The 27,830-nt window shown below is 46.3% G+C and overlaps 2 protein-coding genes across 6 annotated transcripts in view; both read right to left on the reverse strand.

The window, feature by feature from the left end:
* Positions 1-971: 971 nt before the first annotated feature.
* Positions 972-19,395, reverse strand: ERLIN1 (ER lipid raft associated 1). 5 transcript variants are annotated; one of them, XM_080598622.1, is made up of 12 exons: positions 19,200-19,395; positions 18,771-18,894; positions 17,354-17,435; positions 16,848-16,894; positions 10,479-10,540; positions 9,370-9,495; positions 8,099-8,172; positions 3,762-3,820; positions 2,636-2,727; positions 2,006-2,095; positions 1,650-1,729; positions 972-1,448 (listed from the first exon to the last, which is right to left on the reverse strand). In XM_080598622.1, the coding sequence occupies exons 2-12, from the start codon at positions 18,881-18,883 to the stop codon at positions 1,230-1,232; spliced, it is 1,044 nt and encodes a 347-aa protein (XP_080454748.1). In that variant the 5' UTR covers positions 18,884-18,894; positions 19,200-19,395; the 3' UTR covers positions 972-1,229. The 5 variants fall into 5 exon arrangements, with proteins under 5 accessions (XP_080454748.1, XP_080454749.1, XP_080454751.1 ...); XM_080598623.1 differs by having other exon boundaries at positions 19,208-19,377; XM_080598625.1 differs by having other exon boundaries at positions 19,164-19,367.
* A 158-nt stretch (positions 19,396-19,553) lies between these two features.
* The window catches only part of CHUK (component of inhibitor of nuclear factor kappa B kinase complex), a 31,868-nt gene continuing 23,591 nt past the window's right edge, over positions 19,554-27,830 (reverse strand). The window contains exons 19-23 of the mRNA XM_080598614.1: positions 27,335-27,431; positions 26,345-26,492; positions 23,519-23,655; positions 21,938-22,037; positions 19,554-19,951 (exon numbers count right to left, since the gene is read on the reverse strand). Coding sequence (XP_080454740.1) covers positions 19,925-19,951; positions 21,938-22,037; positions 23,519-23,655; positions 26,345-26,492; positions 27,335-27,431 — 509 coding nt within the window. The 3' untranslated portion in view covers positions 19,554-19,924. The remainder of the gene's footprint in view (positions 19,952-21,937; positions 22,038-23,518; positions 23,656-26,344; positions 26,493-27,334; positions 27,432-27,830) is intronic.

Below are 27,830 nucleotides of genomic sequence, written 5' to 3' on the forward strand. Positions count from 1 at the left end.
GTGCCTGTGGGACTGGAGACAGACTCCCCACTGCAGCTGGTCAAGGATGTACAAGGCAGGTCCAGCTTCTTGGAGTGATGAATGCTGCTCTGGGGAGTGGCAATGCCCTGCCAGCTTTGCAGCTGAGGAATCAATCTGCTGCAGAGCAGGGTCAACTGCACAAGTGGGATGGAGAGTGCAAAGCAGCACTGGGCTGGACAGGCTGCCTGCTGACCTCAGGCACCTGGTTCTCTGCCTGGCAGTGGTCTGTAACAGAAGGCCATCTGAGGAGCAGGATAATGACAAGACTCCTGCACTCCACCCCAAAAATTTCTTGCATCTCTCATCACTTCTCTCCTTTTGCTTTGCAGCAAGGCAAAGCCATGGAAATTCAGCACCCTTTCTGTGATGAAAAGACCTAGAGGGAAGCTGTAGTCTGACCAAAGATTTCCCAGCTCTGGACCCTCTGTTCCCAACCAGCTGCTCTGAGGTGTTCCACGCACTCTGAATTCTGGTTTACGGAGCAAGGTGAGACCCAGCCACCCAGGTGAAGTGTACTGCAGTCAGTCACGGACACCCAACGTGAGGCTCTTGCTTGGAGAAGGGGAGTTACAGAACCCCATCAGAGACTGCTTGCTCTGAGTTATCTACTTTCCACTGCCTACAGGAAAGGAAAAGATTATGGCTATGCAGATCCTATTCAAATAATCTATTCCACACCAAACCACTCCTTGCTGGGTCTTGCCCTGAGCAGGAACATGCAGCCTCTGCTGGCCAACAACAGAGTCCTTGAGGAGAGTTATGTCCCGTAGGCATAAATCTGCCTTGGAGTCCACAAAGTGAAGCTTCCCCGGCAAGACGAAGGAAAACTCTTTGCTTAGCCTCAGCGAGAGCACTGTGGAACAACCAGTGCGCAGCCACATCGCACTCAAAGCCACATATCCTACCTCACGGGTAATGCTTGCTAAATAATTGCACCTACTGCAGAAGGCTTTCCTGGTGTCCGTCTTTTAATATTCCAGTATAGGTATGTTAGTACAGGATTATCCCTCATTTGGAAGCACCAATTTAATAGGGAAGAAACGGAAGAGGCAGAGCACTTGCAATGTGCTGCTAGAAGAAAATCAACCCAACTGCCGCCTATATGCAAGATGTCCACATATGCCACATCTGCCCCACCAGCACAGGGCAACATCCCCATTCACAGCTGGGTAAGCTGTCAAACTACACCAGGTCTCTTTCTACCTCTGTCAGCCAGTACTTTCCTTTGGTTTGAGGTGGCTTTCTGCAGAGGTGTCTGGGACTTCCTGTGAAGAAAGGCTGGTTTCTTGGACAGTCCTCAGTTCAGCTTGCTGAAAGGCACAGGAATCCAGAAACACATTGGGGATGCTGTCACCAAAATACAGCTTGCTGTTCGTAGCTATCGCCTGATACTTCATTAGTTCCAGATACTCTGGGGTAAGTTTCAGCTACAAAAAAGAAACCAGAGACTGTAAGAGACAACTTTCTAGGATTGGCATCATTAGACTTCATCTCAGGTAGCTGCTTCCTGGAAGTTGGAATGTGGGCTGTTAAATCAAGTGGTTTTTTTTCAGTGCTGCCCACCTGAACCTAGTCTGTGCAGAGGAAGAGTAAGCAAGTCCTCTTCTGACCAGCTTTCAAGTGCTCACCTTGTTGGAATCTGCCAGCTTCCGAGCAGTGTAATACTCTGCATCTGCTTTTGCTTTCTCTCTTGCTAAGAATGCAGCATCTAACACAGCAACAGAGGATGGACAGGAAAAGAAGCATTAGCAAGTGAACAAGTACAGCATGCCCAGCATGGGACAAGCTGACCCATGTGTACCTGCGACAGCTCTGCTGCCAGGCACCTCCACTTCTGGCTTCTTGGAGAGGTAATCTCATGCTACTGCACCCTTTATTATTTTTGTAGGACAGTACTGCTTGTGAGCCCAGTTTGGGGTTTCTCAACCCGCAACCACCCTTAGGCTGAAAGATGCCCCCAGCAGCATGCCAGCACCACGGTTACCTTCAATCTCAGAAATTCGCTTCTCAGTTTCCTTCTCCATAATCTTCTGTTGATAGTGAATCCTGGCCACCTGAGCAGCCTTCTCTGCCTCTGCAATCACAACAGGCTCATCTCAGATATTCGCTTCTCAAGGCCTGAGCATCAGCACCCTGACCCCAGCCCTGGTCAGGGACATGCTGCCACGCAAGTGATTTGCCCTCTGCTGCCTCCCTTTCTGCTTGGGTCCTATGGTCCTGTATAGGTTCAGTGCATTTATGCTTCAAGCAACAGTTATAGAAGGACAATAGTGCTGATGCTTCTAGTACTGAACTGGCTGACACGCCTTTTACAAGTATGTCAACGTTCCCTGACTTGGGGACATTTTAAAGCACAATTAATTTTGCTGGCAGAGGGGTTAACTCTTGACCTGCTGCAGCAGCAGCTGTGCTGTAGGATGGAGGCACTCTTTGCTCTGCTGCTGTGGGGAGGGAGGTGGGAAGTAGATACAGCAACATAAACACTCCTCTTTTCTACTGTCTCTGACTGTTGGTGCAGCTTCCATCAGGACAAGGTCCTGTACCAGCTTCCTGGGGGATGCAGGAATGGGAACTCTGTCTAGCCCCAGTCTGCTGGTACTGACTGCTCACTTACCAATAAGCGCTTTTTTCCGGTCTGTCTCTGCCTCCTTCTCTACTACCTTCTGCTTCTGGGCTGCAATGAGCAGCTTGGTCTTCTCAGCCTCCCTGCAGGGCAAAAGACAATATTGCATGAAAACAGAGCAGGGGAGCAGTTCTGCAAACAAGGGCACTAGATGCCTGGGTGGGAAGATGTTGACCAGATGTCAGTAGCATTCCCTTGCAGCAATGAAGGCTAGCTCCGTCTCAGGTGCATGAGCACATGCATTGCCAGCAGATCAATGGAAGGGATTATTCCTCCTCTTTATTTGGCACTGGTGAGGCCACATCTGAACACTGCATATGGTTTGAGGCCCCCCACTGCAAAGGGGCATCGACAAACAGAAGCAAACCCGGGGAGGTTCTGGTGATGGTGGGTGGAAGACGTGTACGTGGGGGGGGGGGGGGGGTTGATACGTGTGGCCAGGATGCAGAAGCAGGGCTTGCTCAGCTGCAGGCAAGGAGGCACCAGGGTCCAGAGGGCATCTCCTCTGGCCCAAGGGGGTCCTGGAGATGCTGGGGCCAGACCCTACTCTCAAGGGTACAGTGAGAGCACTGGAGGCACCAGCACAAGTTGTAGCACCAGACACAGGCCCGAGGAGACAGCCCTTCCCATGCAAGCAGGGCGTTTCTGTCCTCGGAGACAACCCTGATGCACTGGGACGCAGCCCCAAGGAACTGTGGTGTTGGCCCTGCTTTTGGGAAGGGGTTTTGACAGGAGATCTCCACAGGTCTGTATCAACTAAAATCTTTCTATGATTCTTTAAGTTTGCAGACAGGAGCTTGCAAGCAAAGCACAAGGACTCCAGAACCCTGAATTCAGTTTATCAATCTTCTACAGGTTCTCTACAGATCAGTGTCCCCTCCATACGGGAGCAGTAATGTAGCCTTGCTACAGACTAACCATCTAATAACCATGAAAGGCTAAAAGGCTTCAGAGTGAAAGAGATATGGAAATGGAAAAAGACTGCACAGGTGTACCTAACCAAGCAACTGCATGGCTAGAGTCCACCTCTCACCTTCTGAACACGAGGTTAGAGTCTTCTAACAATACACTTATGCCTTCCAAACCAATTCATACAGTTTTAGGTGTTGCTACTCACATGAGCTCAAAATTTCTTCGGATGGCTTCTGGGATTTTGGGTTTCGTAACACGAACAGCCTATGAAAAAAAAAAAGTGGGTGCATTTTAGATTAAACATTTTGATGAGATCTGCATAGCTATGAAATGTCTTTGCAAAACTGGACATCTTCAAATTAATCCAAGACCACACATAGAGGATTCCAGTCCTTGTGTACAACACAGTTGAGTACAGCCACTTTCAGACAAGTACCTTACATTTTATTTCCTGTCTCTGCACCTTTAATGAAACCAAAGTGATCACGTAATGAATGTGGAAAAGACTCCTAAAGAGGTTCACCAGCTCTGTTAGAAGCCCAGCTCTCCATCCCACAGATGGGAAGACTCCTCAAGCATCACCAGACAACAGTTCCCAAAATAGTGCTCAAGAAAGGGGCTCACCAACCCAATGAAATTAAATTGCAGGAGTAAGAATTGCAAACAGAGGCAGAGCCACAAGCTCAGTAATGAGTTTTCTAGGAGAAAAGCTTGCAGAAGCTACCATGCAATGACAGACATTGCAGTGAAGACACAGGAGAGCAGCAGGGCATGCGAGGCAGCGGGGCACAGCTGCTGCATGTGACCACTGATCACCAAGAGCGATTTGCATGGCAATACTGATACCACGTGGCCAGAGGCAGAGCCAGTTGCTGAGCTGCTCTGCAGAGGGCTCCCTCTGAAACAGGAAGGAAACATCTAAAGATAAGACCAAGAGCTGATGCCTCCCAGCCCATGTGCTGCCTGGTTCATTAGGGAGCTTTGCAAGATGGAGATTAACACAGTCCATGGCGGTACAACGGCTTCACAACCCTCCTGCTCCACCTCTACTGCAGGCCTAGCACTGAACCTGCTGCTCACTTCTCTCTGGGGCCAGCAAACCTGCAAAGAACAGATCTGAACTTCCACAGAGGGGAACATCACACGGGCACATCCGAAACAAGTCTTTGCAGGTGGTAAGAGAAAGGGAAACGTTTGTATGACAGGTACTCCAACCCTGTTACACGCATCCTGCCTGGAGAGAAGCAGCCAGCCTGGCATCACAACAAGACACTCAGGAACAACTGCTGCTTCTCTAAACAAGCAAAGCAAGCAGATTTATGGGATATCAGACCAGAACATCTTTCAGCGAAAGGATTTTTTTTAAGCTCCTGACAGGAACAAAGCCTCTCCAAGTCCCTGGAAAGGTTCTGCATGCAGAAAGCTCACCTCGAAGCAACTCCCTCATGCTCCCAGCCACAGCAGGCTGCATAGAGGTATATTATTTCTACCTCTGTAATACCACCTGCACCAAAACAAAGACTGGTTTCCAGAAGCGTGGCTTTTCAAACATGGTCAAAGATTCCTTTTCACAGTTATTAGGAACCTCCCTTGCTGGCCGTAATCTTTCAAAGATAAGTGAGTAGCTTCACAATGTCAGGAGGCAGCAACTCAGACCCCTTGGATGCATCCCCCCTGGTTCCACCCATTTGTGTATTCCCATCTGCCTAAGCAGTTTCTATGCTCAATCGTCTTCTACAGCAGGCAATGCTTTACCTCTGCAGACTCTGGCAGCAGGGTAAGGACCTGGGCAGTCTGAGGGCAGGCCATGCTGGAAAGAAGTGATGGGCAAAGAAGGTGCCAAGTACGTGAGCCTTTTCCATGTTCTTGGCCACCACGTCCTCTGCCCCACAGTACAGTAGGCCCATGGCTTCTTGAGCCTTCCTCTCGCTTGGATGCACCTCTGAAGCCCTTTATGTTGCCCTGCACATCCACACCATTAGGTCCAAGCCCCAGCTCACCTATCCCCTTTTGTAGGCTTTTCACTTTTCAGCTCAGCTCGGCGCACTGTGTTCATCCATACCAGCCTCCTATCTCACCTACTAGACTTTCTACAATTTGGGATGTCCTTGACATTGAAGCAGACTCCTGCTCCCCTTGGCCATCCATGGTAGTCACTCGTGGGACCCTGCCAAACAGATCTTACACAAAGTGAACTCTGTTCTCCTGAAGTCCAGGCCTATATATTCTCCTGTTCATATCGCTTCTCTAAGGACCTTGAACTTACCACCTCACAGCTGCTACAGACAACGCTGCTATCTGACTTCACCTCTCAACCAGATCTTCCTTCTAAAAGGTCCAACAGAGCATCTCCTACAGTCAGCTGTGCTCACCAGTGCCAAAATCCGTATTCGACACCCTTCAGAAAATCTGGTGTTGCCTGCAGCCAACCCTTTCTGCCCTTCCAAAAAATATGTCAGTGGTTAAAGCTCTCCATGAGTACTAGTGATAATGATGCTTCCTCTGCTTTTCCACATGCAGCTTTACCTACTTCATTCTTCGCCCAGCTAGGGTGAAGGTCTGTAGCAGAAAAGGACCACACCATACCCAGTGTTTGCCTGGTCTTTACCTACAAGGTGTCTCATCTCTCGTGAGCTATCCCCAACAAGCCACGGGACTGCAAACAGGCACAGGTTTCCAGTTGCACATTTTTGTTTCCCAAGATGCACCCGTTTATGTCCAGACACATAGGAAAAGCCCCAGACTGTGCTGCTATCTGAAGGAAAGTGCAAAAGCCAGCCCTATGACACTGTCCCTAGACACCTTCTTACTATCCACTGGCCTCCGCTTCTCTTAGAATCATAGAATATCCCAAGTTGGAAGGGACCCATAGTGATCATCAAGTCCAGCTCCTGGCACCGCACAGGTCTACCCAAAAATTCACGCCATGTGACTAAGAGCACAGTCCAAACGCTTCTTAAATTCAGGCAGGCTCGGTGCAGTGACTACTTCACTGGGGAGCCCGTTCCAGTGTGCGACCACCCTCTCAGTGAAGAACTTCTTCCCGAAGTCTAGCCTAAACCTCCCCTGCCTCAGCTTGACACCATTCCCACAGGTCCTGTCACCGGTGACTAAGGAGAATAAATCAGCACCTTCCCCTCCACTCCCCCTCATGAGGAAGCTGTAGACTGCGATGAGGTCTCCCCTCAGCCTCCTCTTTTCCAGGCTGAACAGGCCAAATGATCTCAGCTGCTCCTCATATGTCTTCTCCTCTAGGCCCTTTACCATCTTTGTAGCCCTCCTCTGGACACTCTCCAACAGTTTTACATCCTTTTTGTACTGTGGTGCCCAGAACTGCACACAGTACTCGAGGTGAGGCCACAACAGTGCAGAGCAGAGCGGGACAATCACTTCCCTTGACCGACTAGCAATTCCAACTCTTCAGACTGTAGTCAACGTTCCACTTAGAAAATAAAGTTTTTTTATCAAGCAACTTGCAGGATTCGTCGAAGTTTCATCTACATTAAATAGTTTTAATAGAACCTTGAAATAAATGCTGTTAAATCCCTCTAACACCACCTTTTCAATAATGAATTGGGAGGGGCCCTTTATCAGGGAGTGTAGTGATAGGACAAGGAGTAATGGCTTTAAACTAAAAGACGGTAGATTTAGATTAGATGTAAGGAAGAACTCTCTACTTATGAGGGTGGTGAGACAGTGGCACAGGTTGTCCCAAGAAGCTGTGCATGTCCCATCCCTGGAAGTGCTCAAGGCCAGCCTGGATTGGGCTTTGAGCAGCCTGATTTGGTGGAAGGTGTCCCTGCCCGTGGCAGGGGGCCTGGAAGTAGATGATCTTTCAGGTCCCTTCCAACCCAAACCATGCTATGATTCCATGAATTATTAAGAAATAATAAGAAAAGATCTGAGCTTTTCATCATGATGGTAATTTTGTTTTACGATAATCCTCCATAGGAATGCTGTGGGCAATGTACAGTTGGGTATTTGGAAGAGCAGAGCCATCTCATCTTTTTTGGTAAGATACTGCCTGTGGTTGACTCTTGTCAACAGAGCAGCCTATGGCAAAAATACGCCTTAAAGCGGAAAGTAGTATTTACTGCAGCACTTCATATGCTGTCAAAGGGAGGCTCTCTATCCCCGCACAGCCAGCTTAGCTAAATGTGGCAATAAGAATTGCAAAACAGATTTAGTTTCATTCTTCCCCACAGTGGAAGTTTCCAGAGATTTCCATTTTAGCCCTTGCAAGCCTAAGGTTTACCCAGTTGGTTGCCCTGAACTTCAACATGACAAAAACTGGCAGGTCCCATAGCCTGACTAAGACTAAAGATGATCTTCTAACATTAAACATAAACAGAAAATCATAGCATTTCAAAGTGGTAACTGTTACATGGACAGTCTTCAACTGACAAACCTCGTATCTCCAGGCTCAACTATTTCATGAGGTGGAAAACAGAAGCAAGAAACCTCATCAAACCAATAAAACGTGAGCAAATGAGAGGTGGGAAATAAAAAAACAAAGAACGTTTTGTTAGGCAAGGAACCTACCTGGATAGTAAGACCTGGTGCCATGACATTGAGATCTTTCTGCAGGGCCAGCTTCAGATTCTCATCTATCTGATCTGTTTGGAGGACAAGAGAGAGACCAGTTAGCTTTTATCACCATTTCTCCTACACCTTGTGTGGCAACAAGTCAGCTGGCTTTGAAGAGGCATCTCTATGGTGCAAGATAAAAAGACTTTTTGAGTACATTGCTTCCCTTCCTATACTCCCTGGCAAATATTCCCAAGAGTAGAGCCATAAGAACCACACACTAGTGCCTCTGGAAAAGTTCAACTACTGATGAACTCATGATACCTGAGCTGAAGGTAAGTGGCTTTCAGGGTCTCAGAAAGGAAACATACCCAGAGCCCACAGCAGAAGTCCATCCCTCCCTAGCCAGAGCCATGCCAACCCCACTGCCAACAGCAAGCTCTGCCTTAGGTCTTGAGGGACATGCTGGATCCAATACTTGCTACTGAAAAAAATGTATTTCTGTCACTTCCAAGTTCCAGGAAGATTTTTCCACTAAACTGGACAGTTACAATGGGATTAAACTGCATGTACCATCAGAAAACTCCTCTCTGACTACAGATATTTGGCAAGTCTGAGTATAGCATTCAAAGATCTACTGTTTCTTAACATTATAAGTCTGACAGCCTTTCACCTTCCAAAGTGATAAATCCATTTTCCCCTGCTCCTTCCCTCAAGAAGGAACATAATGCTGTTATGTCTTTGGAGCCACGGGTATATGCCAAGGTCAGGGCACTGGATCCCAGGAGCAGAACATTAAATGGTATAATTCCTGAATGACTGATACCCCCTTGTGAAAAAACTAGAGCAGTGCAACGAACTGCAAGCACGTCCCTTCTGGCTCTTCCCTGCCAACAGTCAGAATTAAGCTTTTAAAGTAAAGAAGTTAATTCAGCAACAGGCTGAAAAATATAAGTGAACAAGACAGAAGCATCATCATAATGAAGACAATGAGCATGACTCCATGCACAATAGCAGAGAAACTACTTAGTATATCCAGAACTCAGTCCTAAGTGGAAGGGGACAAATCAAATTGCACATATAGATGAGGTAAGACAAAGAAATCCAAATCATTAAGGAGTGAACCTAAAAAGGAAGTGGCATACAGATACATAAGGAGATGGTTTCTAGACTACAACTTCAGTACAGAGGCTGTTTGCTCACAGGACACTGCTGTAACATATTCCACAGCAGAAGAGGGAGACTACACAGACCTTGGTGGGTGTGTCTGGCTGCCATCCACTTACCAAACAGCTCGATGTATACTTCCTGAAGAGTATGAGCACTGCAGAACTGATTCAGCTCATGATGAATTTTATTGAAGATCAAGGTCTTATCGTAGTCCGCAGTGTAGTTTTTCACAATATCATACACTGAGGAAATAAGAGAATTATCACAGCTCACCACCAGCATCGATCGCATCCAGTGACTCCGTTGACATGTACTGCTTTCTGCAATGCCTGAACCTCAAAATGACAGCTCAAGACATTAGGAAAGTAGCGCAGCGCTACTCAGGAAAGACATCAGGAAAGTAGTGCAGCAGTAGGTCACCAAAGAGGTGGGGGACCTCCATCCTTAGATGTGTCAGGACTTGGTCGGACACAGCCACAACTGCCCAGACCGGCTGTTCATGGTATGCCTGCTGCAAGTGGGAGGGAGGTCAGAGGAGAAACCCACAGTGGTCCTCTCCACAAGCACTGCTGGGGTCGTATGACTTCAAAGAGATGAGTCAATACAGCAACACATTTTGTCAAACATTGTCCTGTTTTATGATCAGCATAAACAAATGAAGCCCGTCCAGGACCCACATGTATAGGAAAGGACACTAGAAAAAAGTGATAAAAAAGCATAATTCCCACAACTGTAACATGAAAAATGCCTCAATAACACAAGAGTTTTGCATTAAACTATGCTGCTGAAAAAAAGCTGTTTGGGTCTTTGGGCTTGGCAGCTGGTGAAATAAGTTAAGAGGCTCCTACATGGGATTTGCCTTTGTAATGGTCTCAGTAGTTGAGCTGGCAAGCAGCTGGGAGCTCTGCTGTGTACGCCGAGTTTCACAGGTCTCCCTTCTCTTCAGCTCCAAGAAATAGGATTGCTCTAGCACTTGCCACAAGCAGCCTAACACGCACAGGTATAAAATCCTTCAGGGGAGAAGCAGTCCTAGAATTTACTGTCACCTCTGCAAATCTATGGCTCTTTGAAAAGCTTGCAGACACAAACATGAAACTAAGTGGTGGGAACCACAAAGGTACTAAGACAGAAAAAAAGGAAGCAGTGTTGCAAACCAAGACAGAGCTGCTAGAGGATGAGTGAAAACAGTCACAGTGCTGCTTGTTGAAACAGGACAGGAAAATACCTGCATATGGTGCCAATTTATTCACAACTTCTATTCGGTCAATGTAGATCATAACACCGCCACTACAAGTGAAAAAGAGAGTTAATGGATTACTAACTAAATTGTTAACACTGGTCTGCATTTAAAGCAAAGTTGTCTTTTTTCACCTTTTTACCAAACTGTTGGAAACTTGCAGTTAATTTTTACCCAGAACAATTCTGACCTCTTGAGCATTTTGCAATCAGATGGCAGCAAGCAAGCCCCAGCTTTGCACAGACTGGTCCCTCTCTCTGCATAAATCAAAAGCCTGTTTCAACAAGTCTGCAAGGCAGCTTTCACTTCACCTTATCTCCTACTCAACCAACAAAAGGAAAATACCCTCAAACAGGAACGTAGCTGCAACCATCAGAAAGGTGGAGTCCAACACAACGAAGGGAAGGCAGCAAGGACAGCAGGTAACACCTGCTGCAAGCAGCAGGGCCGCCTGTTTTACACAAACTGGAGACAGATTGCAGCTCTTGTAGGCAGCAAACACATTTAAATAGAAAATCCACTTAAGTTCACTAACTCCAGCAGTAACTGGACAAGGTCACTGTCAGAAATGAAAGAAAGAAAGCACGTAAGAGATTTTAATTCACATTCATGTGTCACCATGCCACACCACAGCTGCTCTGCAGCAGTAATGCAGCTGCAGGAAAAAAAAACCAAAAACCTCCAGATGCTGATAGGAAGGAACCCATGGCCCTCCTGGCGAGACCAGGCGCTGTCAGATGGGCCAGAGAAAGTTGGCAGGGCTTGGTCTCACGAGCACTTCCAAATGCTAACAGACTACTGGAGCTACTGCTCATACTCCAGAGCAACAGCAGTGACAATCCAAAACAGAACAGAAAGCTCTGAGCCAGCCCTCAAGGAAGACTCACTAGCTATTTATTTTAAACCTGTGGCACTAGATAGGAATAAACCATCATCAGCACATGGACCTCCTGATCCGAATGAGGTCTCCAAACTTGTCTCTCAGTCCGAGGCATCAAGAGGCTTCCAGTACACTTCCACTCCCTTTCACTACCTTAGCCTCTCCTAGAGCTCATCCCTACCTTTAATTTATGAAATTAAATGCCATTAAATTCAGGCCTTGTTTATGACACAGGTGAAAAGCACAGACTCTGCAGTGTAGAAAAAAACTTGCAACAGCTCTTAACTCTCTCAAGAGCACGTTTTTAAAGTATGATACTCTCTCAGTTTTACCCTCTGTTGAAAGGCAAGGCACAAACAAGAAGTTTTAGCAGAAACCATTAAGAGTCAGCTGCTCTCTAGATGTGGATCTCATCCGGCTCCAAACTGTGTGTTTTAACTCAGATGTATTCCCCACAACCAACTTGGTTTCTTATTTCGCACTTCTTAATCTCCATCAGTTAAAAGTTAAGCTTGCAGAAAAATTACCTTGCCAGTTTTAAGCCAAATCTTATTGCAAGTGGGCAGATTGAAACAGGGAATCATTTCTGTGCTCTTTTAGGAGAGGTCTGCCAGGCACAGCCTGTAGCTTGTTCTACAAACCAGTGTGCTTCACGGTAAGCTGCTAGTTGAAAAAAATGATGATGGACTGCACTTGTCTGCTGGGAGGTAAAAGCCAGCAGAAAAGACATTCATGGCTGAAGAGAAACTTACTTCCTGGTGAGATAATACTCTAAGGAGAATTTATCTCTTTTTTTGCTCAAGATTTCTTTCTAGGCCATGGTCATTCCTTCTGGCTCTCTTAAGAATTATTATTACTTTTATTTAAGACAGGCCTTCGAAGTCCTTCACAGATGTGTCAAGCTATGAGCAGTTATAACAACACAGTATGTGCATTTTTCTCCATCTCATTTGTTCTGCACTCTAACTGTCCCTCCATGCTCAAAAAAATGACTATTTCTCATTTCAAGTGACTTCCAACAGCATTCCGCAGGATTTTCTGAACCTGCTTTCATCCTAATGATTTGCTCCAGTCACCTCACAATGCTTCCACAAGGACAGGGAAATCCAGTTACCATCTTGGCTTATCTTCAAAACATCCTGGTGAGGAACCATAGCAGAAAGTGTGGGTTTCTTCCACCGCAACCCCCCAGTAGAGCAATGCTGCACATTTTAATACTGGGGTCCTTTTCGCATTTCAATTTTATGGGGCTATTAGAAGCAAAATGATAACATCTCATACAATCCGTCTCCTATGCAGCATGCATATGCAACTCCTCATCACCTCACGTGCAAGAAAGGCACCTCAGGTCAGAAAGGACTGCCTGCTCACCCTAAACCAACCAACACTATCTATAACTCTTCCAAGGATCCCAGCCACCAGTGTGGGTCAACAGAGAGGGCATAAGCGAGTATGCTCACTGAATAGGCGGGCCACCTCCTTCCTCACTGAGGGTGCAAGCCTACAAAGCAGTTAACACTGAGTTTTACATTCAGCCAGCTGTTGAAGCATCTCATCTAACACTGGGCAGCACGGATGGTCCTTTGGACCTTGCTGATGTAGATCCAGGAGCCAAACTGGACTGTAACACACTGTCCTTAAGATGAGCACTTCAGACAAGATCTCCTCGCAAACAGCCTGGTACAGAGGATACTGGTAATCTACTGGGCTGCAGGAGATAGCATCCTGGGCAGTTTGGGGACAGTTGTTCTTGCAAAGCACCATGCACTGATCTGAGATAAGAATCCAGCTGCTTTACTTGTGCTTTGGCACCTACAGCTTAAATGCCATCTCGGACAACACTCTTCCCATTTCAGCAACTGACTTCCACTCAAAAAACACCCCAATTTACAAAAGCATGCTCCTCGCCAGATGCAAGGCAGGGTGACTCTTACAGTGCAGCTCCCGCAGGGACCTCCAGTGCTTACAACTCTGCACCATAGTTTCCACAGCCTCTCACGCACTGGAATTTGCAGCCTCTGTAATGGTGACTCACGGGGCCCAAGGTCCTCACGTCAGAGCTGCTCACAAGGTTGGTCAGACAGAGCAGCCCTGAACTGATCGGGCTCTTTAGTCAGGGAGAAAAGAACAAGAAGAAATCCATAAGAAGTCTGAAAGGAGAATCAGCACATTGGCTATGTGCATCTGGGAGAAGTTTAAGCATGTGGCAGTTTGCTGTATCATCTAAGAGATGAAACCAAGAAAAGTTGCAGGGAACACAGCTAGAAAGAGACCCGTGGTAGCGGTGTCTCTACTACAAACCTTCAGCAGTACCTGTCAGCCCTAGCCACAAAACAAGATGCTCTTATTCTGGGTACTGCTAAAAAAAAAAAACACAGTAAAAAAAAAAAAGCTATCCCGAACTTTAAAGGACAGGTGAAAACGTACAGGGGATGCTACAGGAGACTGACGTACACTAGCAGGCATTTCAGTAGAACTTTGCCTCATACATTTCCGGATTTTAGCGTGTGTCAGGCCAGAAGTCAAGGGAAGAACTAAGGATGCTGCCATAAAAGAGGCTATAAAAAAAGCAAACCTTCAATGCTCACTGCTAGAGCTGACCATAGACAACACCAGACCAGGTTAGGTAATGACAGCATATAAAAACAAGGCTTAAAAGTTAGACCTGATAAACCTAACACATCCACTTGCAATCTGCATAACACATTTTTCCACAGGACTAGCTAACAGGGATCCATCCCAGAGCAGCATTCCTCTAGCACTGTGTTCCTGCCTAGAATCTTCAGCACAAACACAAGACAACTCTCACGTTTGCAAATAAACATCTAATACTACAAATAAAACATCTATAATACTAATACAAATAAAACATCTAATGTTACCTGGGTAACAATACTACTTAGTGTCTTGGCTATTTACTGTTTCTTGGCATGGTAAAACCTGTACCATATTTAGCATGAGTCCTTCCAGTTAAGTTTGTAAGAAAAATGCCACTTACCTAATTCTCTCACGCAATATTTGACTAAACTACTCTCAACCTGTTTATTATATTGCACAAGCAATACGTTCAGTGAAGTATTCTTCAAGTCAGTTCTTTGGAATACCTTGCTCTTCTACAACTAGTTTATTGAGCTCTCCTGATTTCTCCTTTATTTTGGAGATAACAGACATGCCGTGAGGAAACTGCTGAACTTCCCAAGGAACTGAGCACGCATTTTCTTGTCAGGGAAAGCCAGAAGTCTCAGACACTAGAGGCAATCACATAATTGATTTTCTTCATGGCTTAGAGCACATAAATATCCTACCTGCTATAATGAAATGGTTTTAGTCTCTGGGGTGACAGCTGTTTTATGAAAAACATACGTCTGGTGTCAAAACATTTTAAAACCTCTATTGAACATATTCATTTAATACTGTCAAGTATAAATGGGACAAGTAAGGCAAAAATTGGAGATGGGCACCCACACAGCCACTGGGAATCTTCCCAATGTAGATGAGGATACAGGGAACATGAATAAGGTGGAAGAGAAACCAGCCTTTGAAGTCTGATGGTTCAGAATACAATTACAGAACTTTTAAGTGTTTAGGGTCTACTCCTGTAACAAACTTTGAGCCTGGATAGTAAAATTTCAGATTTGATCCGTTCATTACTTAAAACATTCGTTTATATTACAGAAATTTGGATTCAAAGCTTTGGAACGGAGTGGCTTCAGACTTTGATTCCAAATGCAGAAAATTTGAATGCATAAAAGAAAATACAGAAACTCATTCTAGTAATAACATCTTAAAAATGGAAAGGTCTACTGGGACCTCTGGTCTGAAGTATATTCAATTACTAAGAACTGCTTCAGCAGCTGTTTGGTGTATTTGAGCATGCTTATTACCTGTAACTTCACAATGACTTGTAGTGCACAACTGAATTCTGCAACTCTGAAACTTAGCAGGAGCTTAATGAACTTGGTATATGAAACTACACAGTTTAGCTGTTAAATGACAAAACTGCAGAACAGCTGAAGCTGGCAGGGACCTCTGGATCTCCTGTCCAACCTCCTCTGCTCAAGCAGGGACAGAGCAGCACAGTTTAATTTTGACTGTCAGTATGTCTACCGTGGTTAAGCTTCAGCAGAAATCTCTGCTTGGTCTGTTGAGACGGCTTCCAGGACAACATCTCTGGCCCAGAGGTGTGACGCTGTTTTACGAAGTCCAGCAGGTGAAATATTATTGATACTCATAAGCCAAAAAAGTTAGCATTAAACACATTCTTAAAACTCTGCTCTGATGACTTATTTTTTACTGTGCCATTTAAGACATGGAAAAATCACAAGTCTTACTTCTCTTCCAGCAATTACTTTTCATTTGCACCCAAAGATTCTTTACCTAATAACAAAGCCCTGGCTGCAGCTCTGAACAGTAGCATTATTTACAAACACTCCTGTAAGAAGTTTAAGATCTAAAATTTAAACCTGTTAGCAATCCGTAAGAATGTAATGTTAATATTTAAGCCCAAGCAGTATCTCATGACTTGCTATAGGAATAATTCTAAGAACTAATTCTAAGAAGAAAAAGAGATCAAAATCAACTTTGCTTTATTTAAGATGTCACTAGTGTTCAACTTTTAATTTCAGCAGGGTTGCTATGTGTCATTATTCAAGTCATACTGGCAGGTTTTTTTTTAAAAAAAACAAAAAACAAAAAAACAAAAAAACACCACCACCACCAAAAAAAACCAGAAATATTAGGAGTACATTACAGTTAAAACATAGGAAGAATCACCAGTTTTGACTGATCCTGCAGGAACAGATTCAGTGATCCCTTTAACTTGAGAATGAACGAACAGACCAGAACCTGCAACCCAACTCAACTTGCCCTCTCCTTCTGTTCTTGCTCTACTTGTTGGAATTATAAAAGGATCAACTTAATTATGAAGCAGGCAAGGGCCACCCATGCATATGCTGCCTCTTTAGCCTGCCTCTTCCTTTATGTCAGGTGAAATGCTTATTCCAAAAATGCCCCAATTATCCCAAGAAACTCATTTTCTTGAGCTGTTTTTGACATGAACCATCTCCCCTTAAGGAGGAAGGATTCCTATTTTCCCATTCATTATTTACTTCTGCCCACTGCTGGAGCCAACACTTGTATGAGCCACAAGCCTCAGACTAGAAATAATGCAAAACACAGGGCAGTCCAAGGCACAACAATGGGTTTGCAGAGTAACTGAGGGAAGAAAACAACAAGTTAAGAGAATATCACCGGAAATGCAAACGATCTCTGAACATAGATTCCAGTGAAAGCAAGAACATTCTCTCCCATACCTCTGCTTAATTTCCAAGTATAATGTATGTGTTCATGTTTGGGACCAATTTTAGGGTAGGTGCCTTTACTTTTCAGCCTCCGTATCACAGTACTATACACAGTTGCAACCTACACAATGGAACACATCTGCTCATCACCAGAAGAAATACAAAGAAAAAACATACCTTGTCCCACAAGGCACGTTTTTCACTTCATCAGTCTGCAACGTGGTCTGAAATAAAAAGACAACCAGTGCTCAGAAAAACACCGTGTTCCCAAGGAAGATTGCGCAGTATCCAGTCCCTTACAACCATTACATAGGCATGTGGAATCAAAAACATGTCCTCTACCTCCCTCGTGACTTCTGTAGGTGTGAGCTGAAGACAGACTTTGTTCTGACTGCATTTTGGGAGACACAATGCAGCTGTGCTCATTTCCCTACTCATACTTCCTGCAACTCTCCTGGCAAACAATCAGGCCACAAATGCAGACTGTCTTCCTGAAGCGAGGCATGTCTTGTCCAAGCAATGCACATTGGCACCCAGGTGGTGGGAACAAAAGGCTTCTGAGGAGCTGTAGCTCCAACTGCCAACTCACTGAGCCCCTCTGGAAACACCAGTTACCTAAGTCACCCCTATCCCTTCTGACATTTGCTCCCACTCACCCTCTTCCAAGATGAGGAGGCACTAACCTGCACAGATTTGAAGGTGGTAATGAATGGGAGCATGATGTGGTAGCCTGGTCCACTCGGACTAGTTAACAATGCACCACCCCTAGAGAGAGAGAAAGAGAAATGCAGAAAAAAAAAGAGAAAATGGAGAAAAGGTTCAAGCAAACAGAAAATACTATGTGCTGGTTCCAAGAGAGAGAGCATGTTCAAAATGCCAGGAGTCACAGCTGTGGTAAGGCAAATTACATTACTCACCTGCTCCAAAGTTGCAGCATCAACACAAGGTGTCTCAGAAGGAGTCACTGCAGGCCTGTAACCTTATAGACTACAATACCAAACAGCAAGCTGGTGAGCATAAAGCAAACTGCCCTGACTACACAACTCGCCTATAAAAGAGCTGATTCTGCACAAGATGCTTGTCTGTTGCCACTTGACAATCATTTTCTTCAGTCCTGTGAGCAATTAACTTCTAGAGGTAGCAGATATTGCTAAAATCCTCCATCACTGGCAACATTGCAAAGAGCTTCAAGAACACAGATTTTTCTTCTCTAAATAGTTGACTGGCAACCATGGAAAAATCCAGCAGTTGGTGTGATACTGTCAGTTTGGATTTCCACAAGGCATTTGGTACAGTCCCTTACCCAAAGCACAAAACAAATCTGCAGTCTCTTGTGTGGTCTGACAGTTGGTTAAAAGACAGGAGGCACAGAAGAACTCTTAAGTGATCAATCCTCTCAGTGCATTAATGTCTCCTGCAGCATCCTGCTTCAACACACTTGTAATAAAAGGAAAAAGCAGCACAAAGGAAATGGCCCATGATGGCAAATGTGAAGTGTAGAAAGGATGTAACAGAAATATAGCAGAAAAAAAGGAAATCAGAAAGGCTGGGTACTGAATTCCTCTGTTCTTTCATTAAAGTTTGAAGTAAAATCTGGTCAACAGGTGGCATTTAGTGACTGCGACCACTCTCTCTCTTGCTCTGCAAAGACTATCCACAGCAGCTGCAAGCCCCCTGTGAAACTCATTCCTGAGTCAATATTCTGGATGGCCTGGCACAGAGGTAACAGCACTCAGCATGAGAGGGAGAGGGTCTACAGATAGGAAAGGACTGGGTGGACCAAGAACATTGGCTTTAAGCTTTTAAATCCAAGTTATGACCGGAAAAGCCATCTCATAAGAGATACGAAAAGTAGCTCAGGATTCAGAAAGACCAAAGTTCATAATGGCTCTGTACACAGACGGGCTTTCTAGACCCATGTTGGTGTAAGAGCGCAGAAACAACTCAGCCCGCCAATCTCTGAGCGAAACCCTGAGAAAAAAATCAGAGGGCAGCAATCACCTCCAAACGTGGTCCAAGGGCCGAGGAAGAAACCTAGCGACAGGAAAAAAAGCTACGGAAAGCCACAGAACCCTTCAGAGCGCCAGAAGGAAACAGTACCTGTAATACACAGCCAGGTGCCCCTCCTCAACCTTGTGAATGGAGGAGTACAAGAAAAAGACGAGGACTCCCGTGGCGGCTGCAACTACCGCTCCGGCCTGGGCCATGGTCATTCTCGCAGCACCTGCGGGACAAACACGGCGCGGCTCAGGGGACAGCGGGGCCGAGGTCCCGCCTCCCCTCCCGCTGCCCTTTTTGCAACGGGAAGGGAAGGGCCTGCGCGGGCCGGCGATGCGGGAGGCGTCCCCGCAGCACCCCGCTCAGCACCACGGCGGCCTCCCCCGTTCCAAGCGCTGTTACTGCCTAAGCCGCCGCGCTCCGTCTCCCGCCCCCGCCCCGCATTACCGCGACCTTCCGTCGACGCCCCCCGCCCCGGGGAGCCGCACACCTCACCGTCGCCCTGCGGGCTGACCCGGGACCGGCTCTTACCCGGTTACCTGGCGGAGCCGTCCCGGGGGAGGCGCCCGCCGGGCTCCTGTGAGGAGGGAGGGAGGGAGGCGCGAGCCGGGCCCGCTGGACGCCGCTCCCCCGGCGGAAGGCGAGGCCGGGCCGGGCCGGGCCGGGCCGCGCCCGCTGCACCGGCGGCCCAACGGGTCCCGCCGCCGCCCGCGCAAAGGCTCCGCCCCCCCCGCTCCCCTCCCTCCCTCCCTTCAGCCGCCGGGGGCGGGAGCGCGGCCGGGGAGGCGCCCGCTGATGGCGTCACGGCGCGCGGCCGCGGCCCGGTTGCCCGAGCAGGGCGGCAGGACGGCTGCGGGGGGCCTGGGGGCAGCGTTTATTTACAACAAACTCGGGTTAAAACACACGCGCGTCTGCGGCACACGTCGCGAACCGCTCCGGCCCGTTCTCCCCCCCCCCCCCCCCCCTCCCGTCGCCTTCCTTGGCGGGGCCCGGCCCCGGCCCCTCAGCGCGGAGCCCGGCAGCGGCGGCTGCTTCCTCGGTGCGGTGCCGCCCGGCTGGGTGCTCTCACGGCGGCAGGCCGCCGAACGCCGTGGCTGCCAGTCCCGTATATCCGCTGCAGCCGTTGTCACCAGCTCGGCTGCGGTTACAAAAGGCGAGGCGAGGGGGCTGCGGTGCCCCTCCGTCACGGCGCGGGGCAGCCCAGCAACCTCTCTGCGTGCAGGCACTCGCAGACAGCGGCACGGGGGGTCCCGGGGCTATTTCAGCCAACTCCAGTCAAAACCCTGCAAGAAGAAGCAAGGAGACGACTGACGTGAAGGAGGCGACTGTTCCATGCCTGCAGGCAAGGCGGTGAGCGAAGGGTTCTCGCTATCTAGCGGCTCTCCTGAAAAGCATCATTTTGACGGAACAGCTGGAAAAATCCTCACAATTTCACCTCTCGGTTTGCCTCCCGTGCAAAATTCCCTGTCCTCATTACAGCACTCAGGCACGTCACAGGCTGTACTGTGCTGTCACTTCGGAAATTATATCCTGTGAATATGTGATTTTGGGAATTATATTCTGTGTCTCAACAAAACCTAGTGCCACTGGTCCTAGTGATCGTACAGGTACTGCAAGAACACAAAAAGAAAACTAAAGTCTCCAAGTTATACTTCTGTAAGAATAGAGAAAAGAATTTTATAGTTATTCTTTTTTTCCTCTGTGTTTTTCTAAGTGAACTGGACAACTTCAATTTTCTGCTGCTTTTCCGTTGCCTAACTTCTGTTTCATGATGCAAGGAAAACAGGAAGGAAACCAAGCATAAACAAACCCTATGCTGATCTGCAGAGCGTGATTCCACCACAACAAACAATCCTTCTGGGTTAAAATATGCCAGAGACAGATGCTGCACCTTGGAATGAGAGGCCGGAGAGGACAGATTAACAGGTAACTAGGCAGTCGTAGGTCTGCTTTCTCCTCTCCAGCAACAGCAAGGAAACACAACAGGAAAGACTGTATTACAGAATTGATACCAACCCTGTGAGGGCTGAACAGAGTATTCACTGACCAATGGCTAAAGACCAAGCTATGCGTAATTAAGGTTGTTTTCTTACTAACGTAACTACTTTGCATTAATCAGTGGCTAATTTCATCCCCCCATGCATATTGCTCAATGCCTTGGTATTATGAAGTTGTCTGCAACTCCTACTAATGAGTTTTCATTTGCTGATGAGTTTTCATTTCACTGAACTCATCCTGAATAACTTAGTAACTCCAGCAAACTCAATTCACTGTTTACTATGTTTCATAAACAGCAGAACATTAAAATGTCTATGAATTAAAATGTTTAAGAATTACAAAAGCTCCATTTCGTCAAACATCTCCATTTCTCCAACCCTCTGTTCCTTGCTATTTTGGCGGTTACAACTGGTAAACAGCTTTAACTTTTTATCCCATGAGAACAGATGTTAGCCCTAAGGAGACGCTATAAGAAGCTTTTTGAAAATCCGAGGTATAGCATGCCAGCAGATCTCACTTCTCCACAGATCAGTGACTTCCTTAGAAGACTGCAGTAAATCTGTGAGACAATCTCATGCTGACAGAAGCTGTATTGACACTTCTCCTTGATAAAAAGGTTGATATACATGCCTAATTGTTCTTTTCTCATTATATTTATATAGGTGTTTCTATGATATAGCCTCCAAAATCAGGTAAGAACCTTTTCTAGAAACCTGGTATTCTGTGGTGCTCTTCATCCTCCCAGTAACTGAGCTCTTTTAAGCCGTAACTTACCAGCCTTCACCAGTAGTTCAGGAACAGTTTCAGATCACATCAACACTTCTGGGTGATCTTTATCTACTTTTGTCATGTCTTGGTATTTCAAACACAGATTAATACAAAAAGCCTTCCTAGGACTCTCTCAGCCCTGCTTCTGCCCTAAGGAGAGCTTCATTTAATAACCAGAAAAGGGCTCTGGGAATTGGAGAGCCCTGCCCACTCCAGTGCAGGGATGTGAACCAGAACAGTCTTGTTGAAAATGAAACCAATATTCTGATCAAACACTACCCGCCGGAGTCTCCCTGTGCAGTCTACCCAGCTGACACTTTTCCGAGTACTACTTTCCGTAAGGACCAGCATGTTAGCAGAGTCCAGGGGAGTGAAAGCCATTATGTGCCAGCCACAGCAATTTGCATAATTACGAATTACCCTATTTAAGGAGTTATTTGCACCCCAAAAGGATCTTGTGGCTTTTAAAAATCAGGTCCTCAGAAATACACCGACAGGCTTACCATCATGCTGTTACTCTGCTCTTGTCTTGCCTCTTGCAAAATACTGCTGAAGCGGTCGAGATAATTGAAATTCTCTTCTATCACATCAATAAAATCTTCCCTGTAGGGAAGGCATAAGAAGACAGATTTAAAAGACAATTAAAACTGATGTCAGTAGGCTCTGCACTGAAGAAAAGAAAAGAAACAAACAAAAACAACGCAAGAACTAATTGTTCTCTGCAATTATAGGAGCTGCCTTGTAGTGCACAAAACATGCCTTAAGGTGGCATCGTGCAGATCCTGACTCTGGATGTGTGGATTTGCACTCCTTCCCTTCAGAGGCAGTACACAAACCACACTGAAATCCAACCTTAACAGAACCTGGGAAGCAAGCTGAGTACAAAGGGCCTGGAATTAAATCTCTCAACTCTTTATACAGTGCCTCACAGTGAAGCCATAGTTCAAAGAGAAGCTTTGAGGAGATCACCCATTAAAGGGTGATCAATGCACATCCCTTGGAGGTGGTATTTGCCCTGCAGCAGCAGACAGAAAAGACAAAGTAGCAAGAGTTGCTCAAGTTTCAAAAAACTGACTTCCAGCAACAGCCTGCTTAGAAAATGTTTATCTTCAGACCTAAATATTTCCTTGACCACCCAAAAACAAAGAGATGGCCAAATGGTTTGATAAATGAAATGCTTGTGTTTATAACCCCTGCCCTGGTCAACAAAATCATCACTGCTGCAGATCGAGTGCTGAGCAGTCTTTGAGGAGTGTCTTCTTTCTGTTAGGCTGACTGGAAGTAAAACTATTACTGAATTCAGAAGAGCGGGGAAAAAAAAAAAAAACAAAATCCAAACCCCTCAGCTCCTGACAACTCTCCTACTTCAGCTAGGACCAGCTGATAGACCTTAATAATGAAAGTCAACCAACCACAAGACTAAGTAATCTGACATGAAAGAAATTAACGGTACAGTGCTAGCTGACGGAGATTCCAAGCAGTAGCTAAGAGTGGTATGTAGAACTTGCACAGGACCAGAGTGTGGAAGTTTGTGAATAAAGATAACCTAACTTCTGATTTTTATAGCATTAGTAACTTACTATTACTAGGTACTGAAAACTTTTTGGGAAGGACAAAAAAAAACAGACATTGAACCAGATGGACTGCTTGCTAATAACCCCAGCTTCAGACATCCATTCACACAATTAAGACTTTTTAAAATCACTGAAGCCGTCTGTAATAAGCACTAAATATAGCCTGATTTATCTAGGACTTCCACCAGAACTTGGGTATGAAAAGAAACCGGTCAAAGTCTAATTTTGCTGTGGTCCCCTGGGCCACTGTTGTGGTGTAGCTGGAAGAAATTATTTAAAAATGCCAGTCAGGAACTGAACAATGTTGCCTTCAGAGGCAGTATGGTATGCCATAACGCTCCTTGCCTGTTATCCAAAAACCACCACATGGGAAGTGAAGACATGTCAACAGGATGGGCTCCCGAACACTGGAGACTCCAGTGGCAGAGGACAGGATTTCAGAGTGTATGCACAAACAATAGTTACATTGGCTCTTTCTCTGCAGCAGCATCCTTTCCCCATAGTTCTTACCCATCTCCGGGAGTTGCCATAGATGATAGCGGGTGAGGTACATGCTCCGAGGAGCTCTGGGGGAGCCACGTGGCTGCGGAAGTTGAGGCTGCCCCTTCCAGGCTGGAGCTTACCAGTGATCGAGAAGAGCTCTGAGTCTACAAAAAAAAAATTATCGATTTGCTGTAATAGGCAAAAGGAAGAATTTAGTCAGGCTTACTTTGTATGCAAGACTTGTGATTTAGGCCCCACGAACTCCATTTGTTATATACACAATCTAAGCAAAGTCTACAGCTAGGACGTCAGCTGACAGAACCCTCAGTAAGTTTGCAGACACCAAGTTGGGGGGAACTGTTGATCTGCCAGAGGGTAGGGAGGCCCTGCAGAGGGACCTGGACAGGATGGGCAGAGGCCAAGGGGATGATGTTCAACATGGTTGTGTGCCAGCTCCTGCACTTTGGCCACAACAACCCCATGCCACACTACAGGCTTGGGGCAGGGTGGCTGGAAAGCTGTGCAGAGGAAAAGGACCTGGGGGTGTTGGTCGATGCTCACCTGAACATGAGCCAGCAGTGTGCCCAGGTGGCCAAGAAGGCCAACGGCATCCTGGCTTGTATCAGGACTAGTGCAGCCAGCAGGACCAGGGAGGTGATCGTCCTCCTGTACTCTGCTCTGGTGAGGCCACACCTCGAGTGCTGTGTTCAGCTTTGGGCCCCTCACTACAAGAAGGCCATCGAGGCCCTGGAGCGTGTCCAGAGAAGAGCTACGAAGCTGGTGAAGGGCCTGGCACACAAGTCCTGTGAGGAGCAGCGGGGTGCACTGGGGGTGTTTAGTCCGGAGAAGAGGAGGCTCAGGGGAGACCTCATTGCTCTCTGCAGCTACCTGAAAGGAAGCTGTGGGGAGCTGGGGGTCGGCCTCTTCTCACAGATAACTAGTGATAGGACTAGAGGGAATGGCCTCAAGTTGCACCAGGGGAGGTTAAGGCTGGAAATGAGGAGACATTTCTTCTCAGAGAGAGTGATTAGGCATTGGAAAGGGCTGCCCAGGGAGGTGGTGGAGTCACCGTCCCTTGGGGGATTTTAAGGAAAGGCTGGATATGGTATTTAGGGACATGGTTTAATAGGTGATAGTGGTGGTAGGGGGATGGTTGGACCACACGATCTTCGACATCTTTTCCAACTTTAATGATTTGATGATGGTTCTGCAAATAGCTGGTGCCAACTGTCTCTGCAAATAAGTCACCTGTGCTATGCATGGCATGTATTTTACAATGAGGAATTTGGAGGAGGTGTCTATTGGGTTTACATGACAAGGTTTGGGTAGTGAGGGCGGGGTGCAGGGGTGGGCAGGAGCTGCCCTGTGTTAGAGAAGAGCCAGCTCCAAAAGGGACCTGCTGTTGGCCAGAGTTGAGCTAGTGAGCAATGCTGGTTGAGCCTCTGAGAGGGGGCATTGAAGAAAGGGTAAAAAATGCTGCACAGTAGCTGGCGAAAGTGAATAAGAAAATATGAGGGAAATAACCATGCAGACACCAAGGTCAGTGAAGGAGGGCAGGAGGTGCTCCAGGCACCACATAGAAGTTCCCCCGCAGCCTGTGGACAGAACCATTGTGATGCTGGCTGTCCCGCTGCAGCCCGTGGAGGAACCCATGCTGGAGCAGGTGGATGTGCCTGGAAGGAAGATGCAACTTGTGGAGTGGAGCCCATACTGGAGCAGGTTTGTTGAAGGAGCTGCAACCTATGGGGGACCCATGCTGGAGAAGTCCTTTCCTGAAGGACTCCATCCCATCCAAAGGAGCAGCTTGGGAAGGAATGCATCCCATGGGAGGTACCCTGCACTGCAGCAGGGGAAGAGCACGAGGAAGAAGCAACATCAGAGATGAAGCGTTATGGACTGACTGCAACTCCCATTCCCCATCACTTGTGCTGCCCAAGGCAGGAACAGGCAGAAGAACAGAGATCGAAGTTGAGTCTGGAAAGAAGGGGAGGGTGAGCGAAAGTGGTTTTATTATTATTTTTTTCAGTTCTCACTGTCCTACTGTTATCAACTGGCAAAAAATTAAATTAATCTTCCCCAAGCTGAGTCTGTGATGACTGATGGTAATTAGCAAGCAATCTCCCTGTCCTTATCTCCAACCACAAGTTTCTTCATTTTATTTCTCTCCCTGTCCTGCTCTGGAAGGGGAGTGAGAGCACAGCTGGGTGGGCATGTGGTGGCCATCAAGGCCAACCCACTGCAATGTGCCATGTCCTAAACTGTGAGCCACGCACAGCAGCAACTATTTTGAGCGCGTAAAGACTATGTTTCCTATGCTGACCTTAAATGTTAGCATGTGGAAATCAGGAGATTGTTTTGGCTCTACAGTCACTAGAAATGATGCATAAAAAGCCGTGTATCCTTAGAACACCTTATACTATTCAAGAAAGCACCTATTTCACTTGTGCAGCAACACTATCATAATGATAGGTTTAAAAGAGCAGACTGGAGTTCACCTATCCCAGTATATGCCCTCCGATGCTATATGCTCAGGGAACCTAAGAACAAGGCTCATGTCGTGCCATGTCATGTGTACTGTACTCCAGCCTCCAGCAGTTTGCCATCTGAGGACTCACTGGAACCAACGACTCTTTTACTGGACTTCTTTTCCACTAATTTATCTAGTGCCTTTCTAAATCTGTGTGAACTATTAGCATTTCAAACTTCCCTTCTCTACAGTAAAGTACCGGTTGTGTGGATGTATCTTTTTTTTTTTTTGGTCTGTTTTGATCTCGTCTCTTCACAGTTTCATTTGATGTTCCCTGGTTCCTGTAATGGAAGGAAGAGCCAACAACTAATCCAAAAGCTACTTACGCAAGCAATTTTGAGCAAATGCCATATCTCCCTTTGTCTTTTGCCCTGCATCTGCATCACCGAGTTATCAGCTTCTTTGATGTTATTTAAAGCCATTTCAATCTTTGGAAGCAAGTCAATAATCTTCTGCTTACAGCCCAAGAGCTTGCTGAAATGAAAACAAAACACAGTTACTTTTCTACTTGTGTGGTAGTATGCTTTGGCAAGACCAAGGTGGCCTCATCTTGGGATTCACAAAAACGTCTGTGAGAACAGTCCTTTCTCTTAGCACAGCACTGTGATGCAGGTACAATAGCCGCAAGACTGGAGAGGCTCCTGGACTTTACTAAGTCCAGTTAAAACTCAAAAAAGCGGGCAGACAACACACAACAATACCCAGAATATAAGCTATTCTTATACGAGATACAAAAATTGGTCCTAATGACAATGAACAACAGAGAAACTCAACCATGGTATTTTAATTTTCCTTGGTCTGTACTGGTCTCTGTGGGCTAAGCATACTTTAGCCAGCAACTTTTTTTTGTGGCATAAGCCACACCTGAAAATAAAACTAGGTCATGTTTTGCTGATTACTGAGATCTGCATATTATTTCTTTTGTTGATCTGTTTGAGAATTTAATGAACAAATCAATGTTATCTTCTCAACTGTTACACTATTCTTTATTTTATTTTTAAAAAGAATTTAATCCCAACCTAAGCACTGGCAGAATTTGTCACATTTTAAAGCAGCTTCTTGGATGCTAACAGTACAAGCCATTACATTCTCCTCCCTCTTGCTACTAGTTGCATACATTAGCTGCATTTTAAAAGAGTTAGGTGGAAATTCAACTCTGACACAAAGGAGCAGAATTAATACAATTAATACTGCTATGAGAAGTTCACATTTGTGAACACATCACCTGGGTTCTGTTCTCCATGGTTTTCCTCTCCTTTCCCGCTATAAAGATACAAATACTGAAAGTTGCATGTTTGTTTTTCTGCATAAAGTACCTGAGATGGCCGAAGAGTTCCTTGAGAACTCGGTCTTGACTCTGAACTGTCTGCACAATAATCTTCACCATGTCCGTGCTGTCACTGTAGGCATGATCTGGAAGGGACATCAATCACCATATAAGTATAATACTCTTCAGTGAGGAGCCACTGTGGACACAAATGCCCAGCACCAAAGAAAGTCAATGAATACGTGCAGCCACATAAACTGAAACATAATTAAAAAATTCTGAAATCAGCTAAAATCTCTCATTAGGCCCAGCTTTTCCTTAATGTCTCTTCTCTCCACAGGTATGTATACAATTCCAGCAACTCTTGCTGCCCAGATACTGGTTTCAATAAGGTCTGCAGGTGGTTGCCAAACGCGTAAGTAACTGACTCTTCCTACTCATCAGCTACTATGTTCAGAACACCTAGCACCCAGACATGGGGCTCCATCCAGTATAATTAAGACGTAGAAGGAGGAGAAAAGAAACTGCCCTTTGACTGGAGTGAT

The sequence above is a fragment of the Anser brachyrhynchus genome, assembly GCF_964034855.1.
Source record: "Anser brachyrhynchus genome assembly, chromosome: 6".
In the NCBI taxonomy this organism is placed as follows: domain Eukaryota; kingdom Metazoa; phylum Chordata; class Aves; order Anseriformes; family Anatidae; genus Anser; species Anser brachyrhynchus.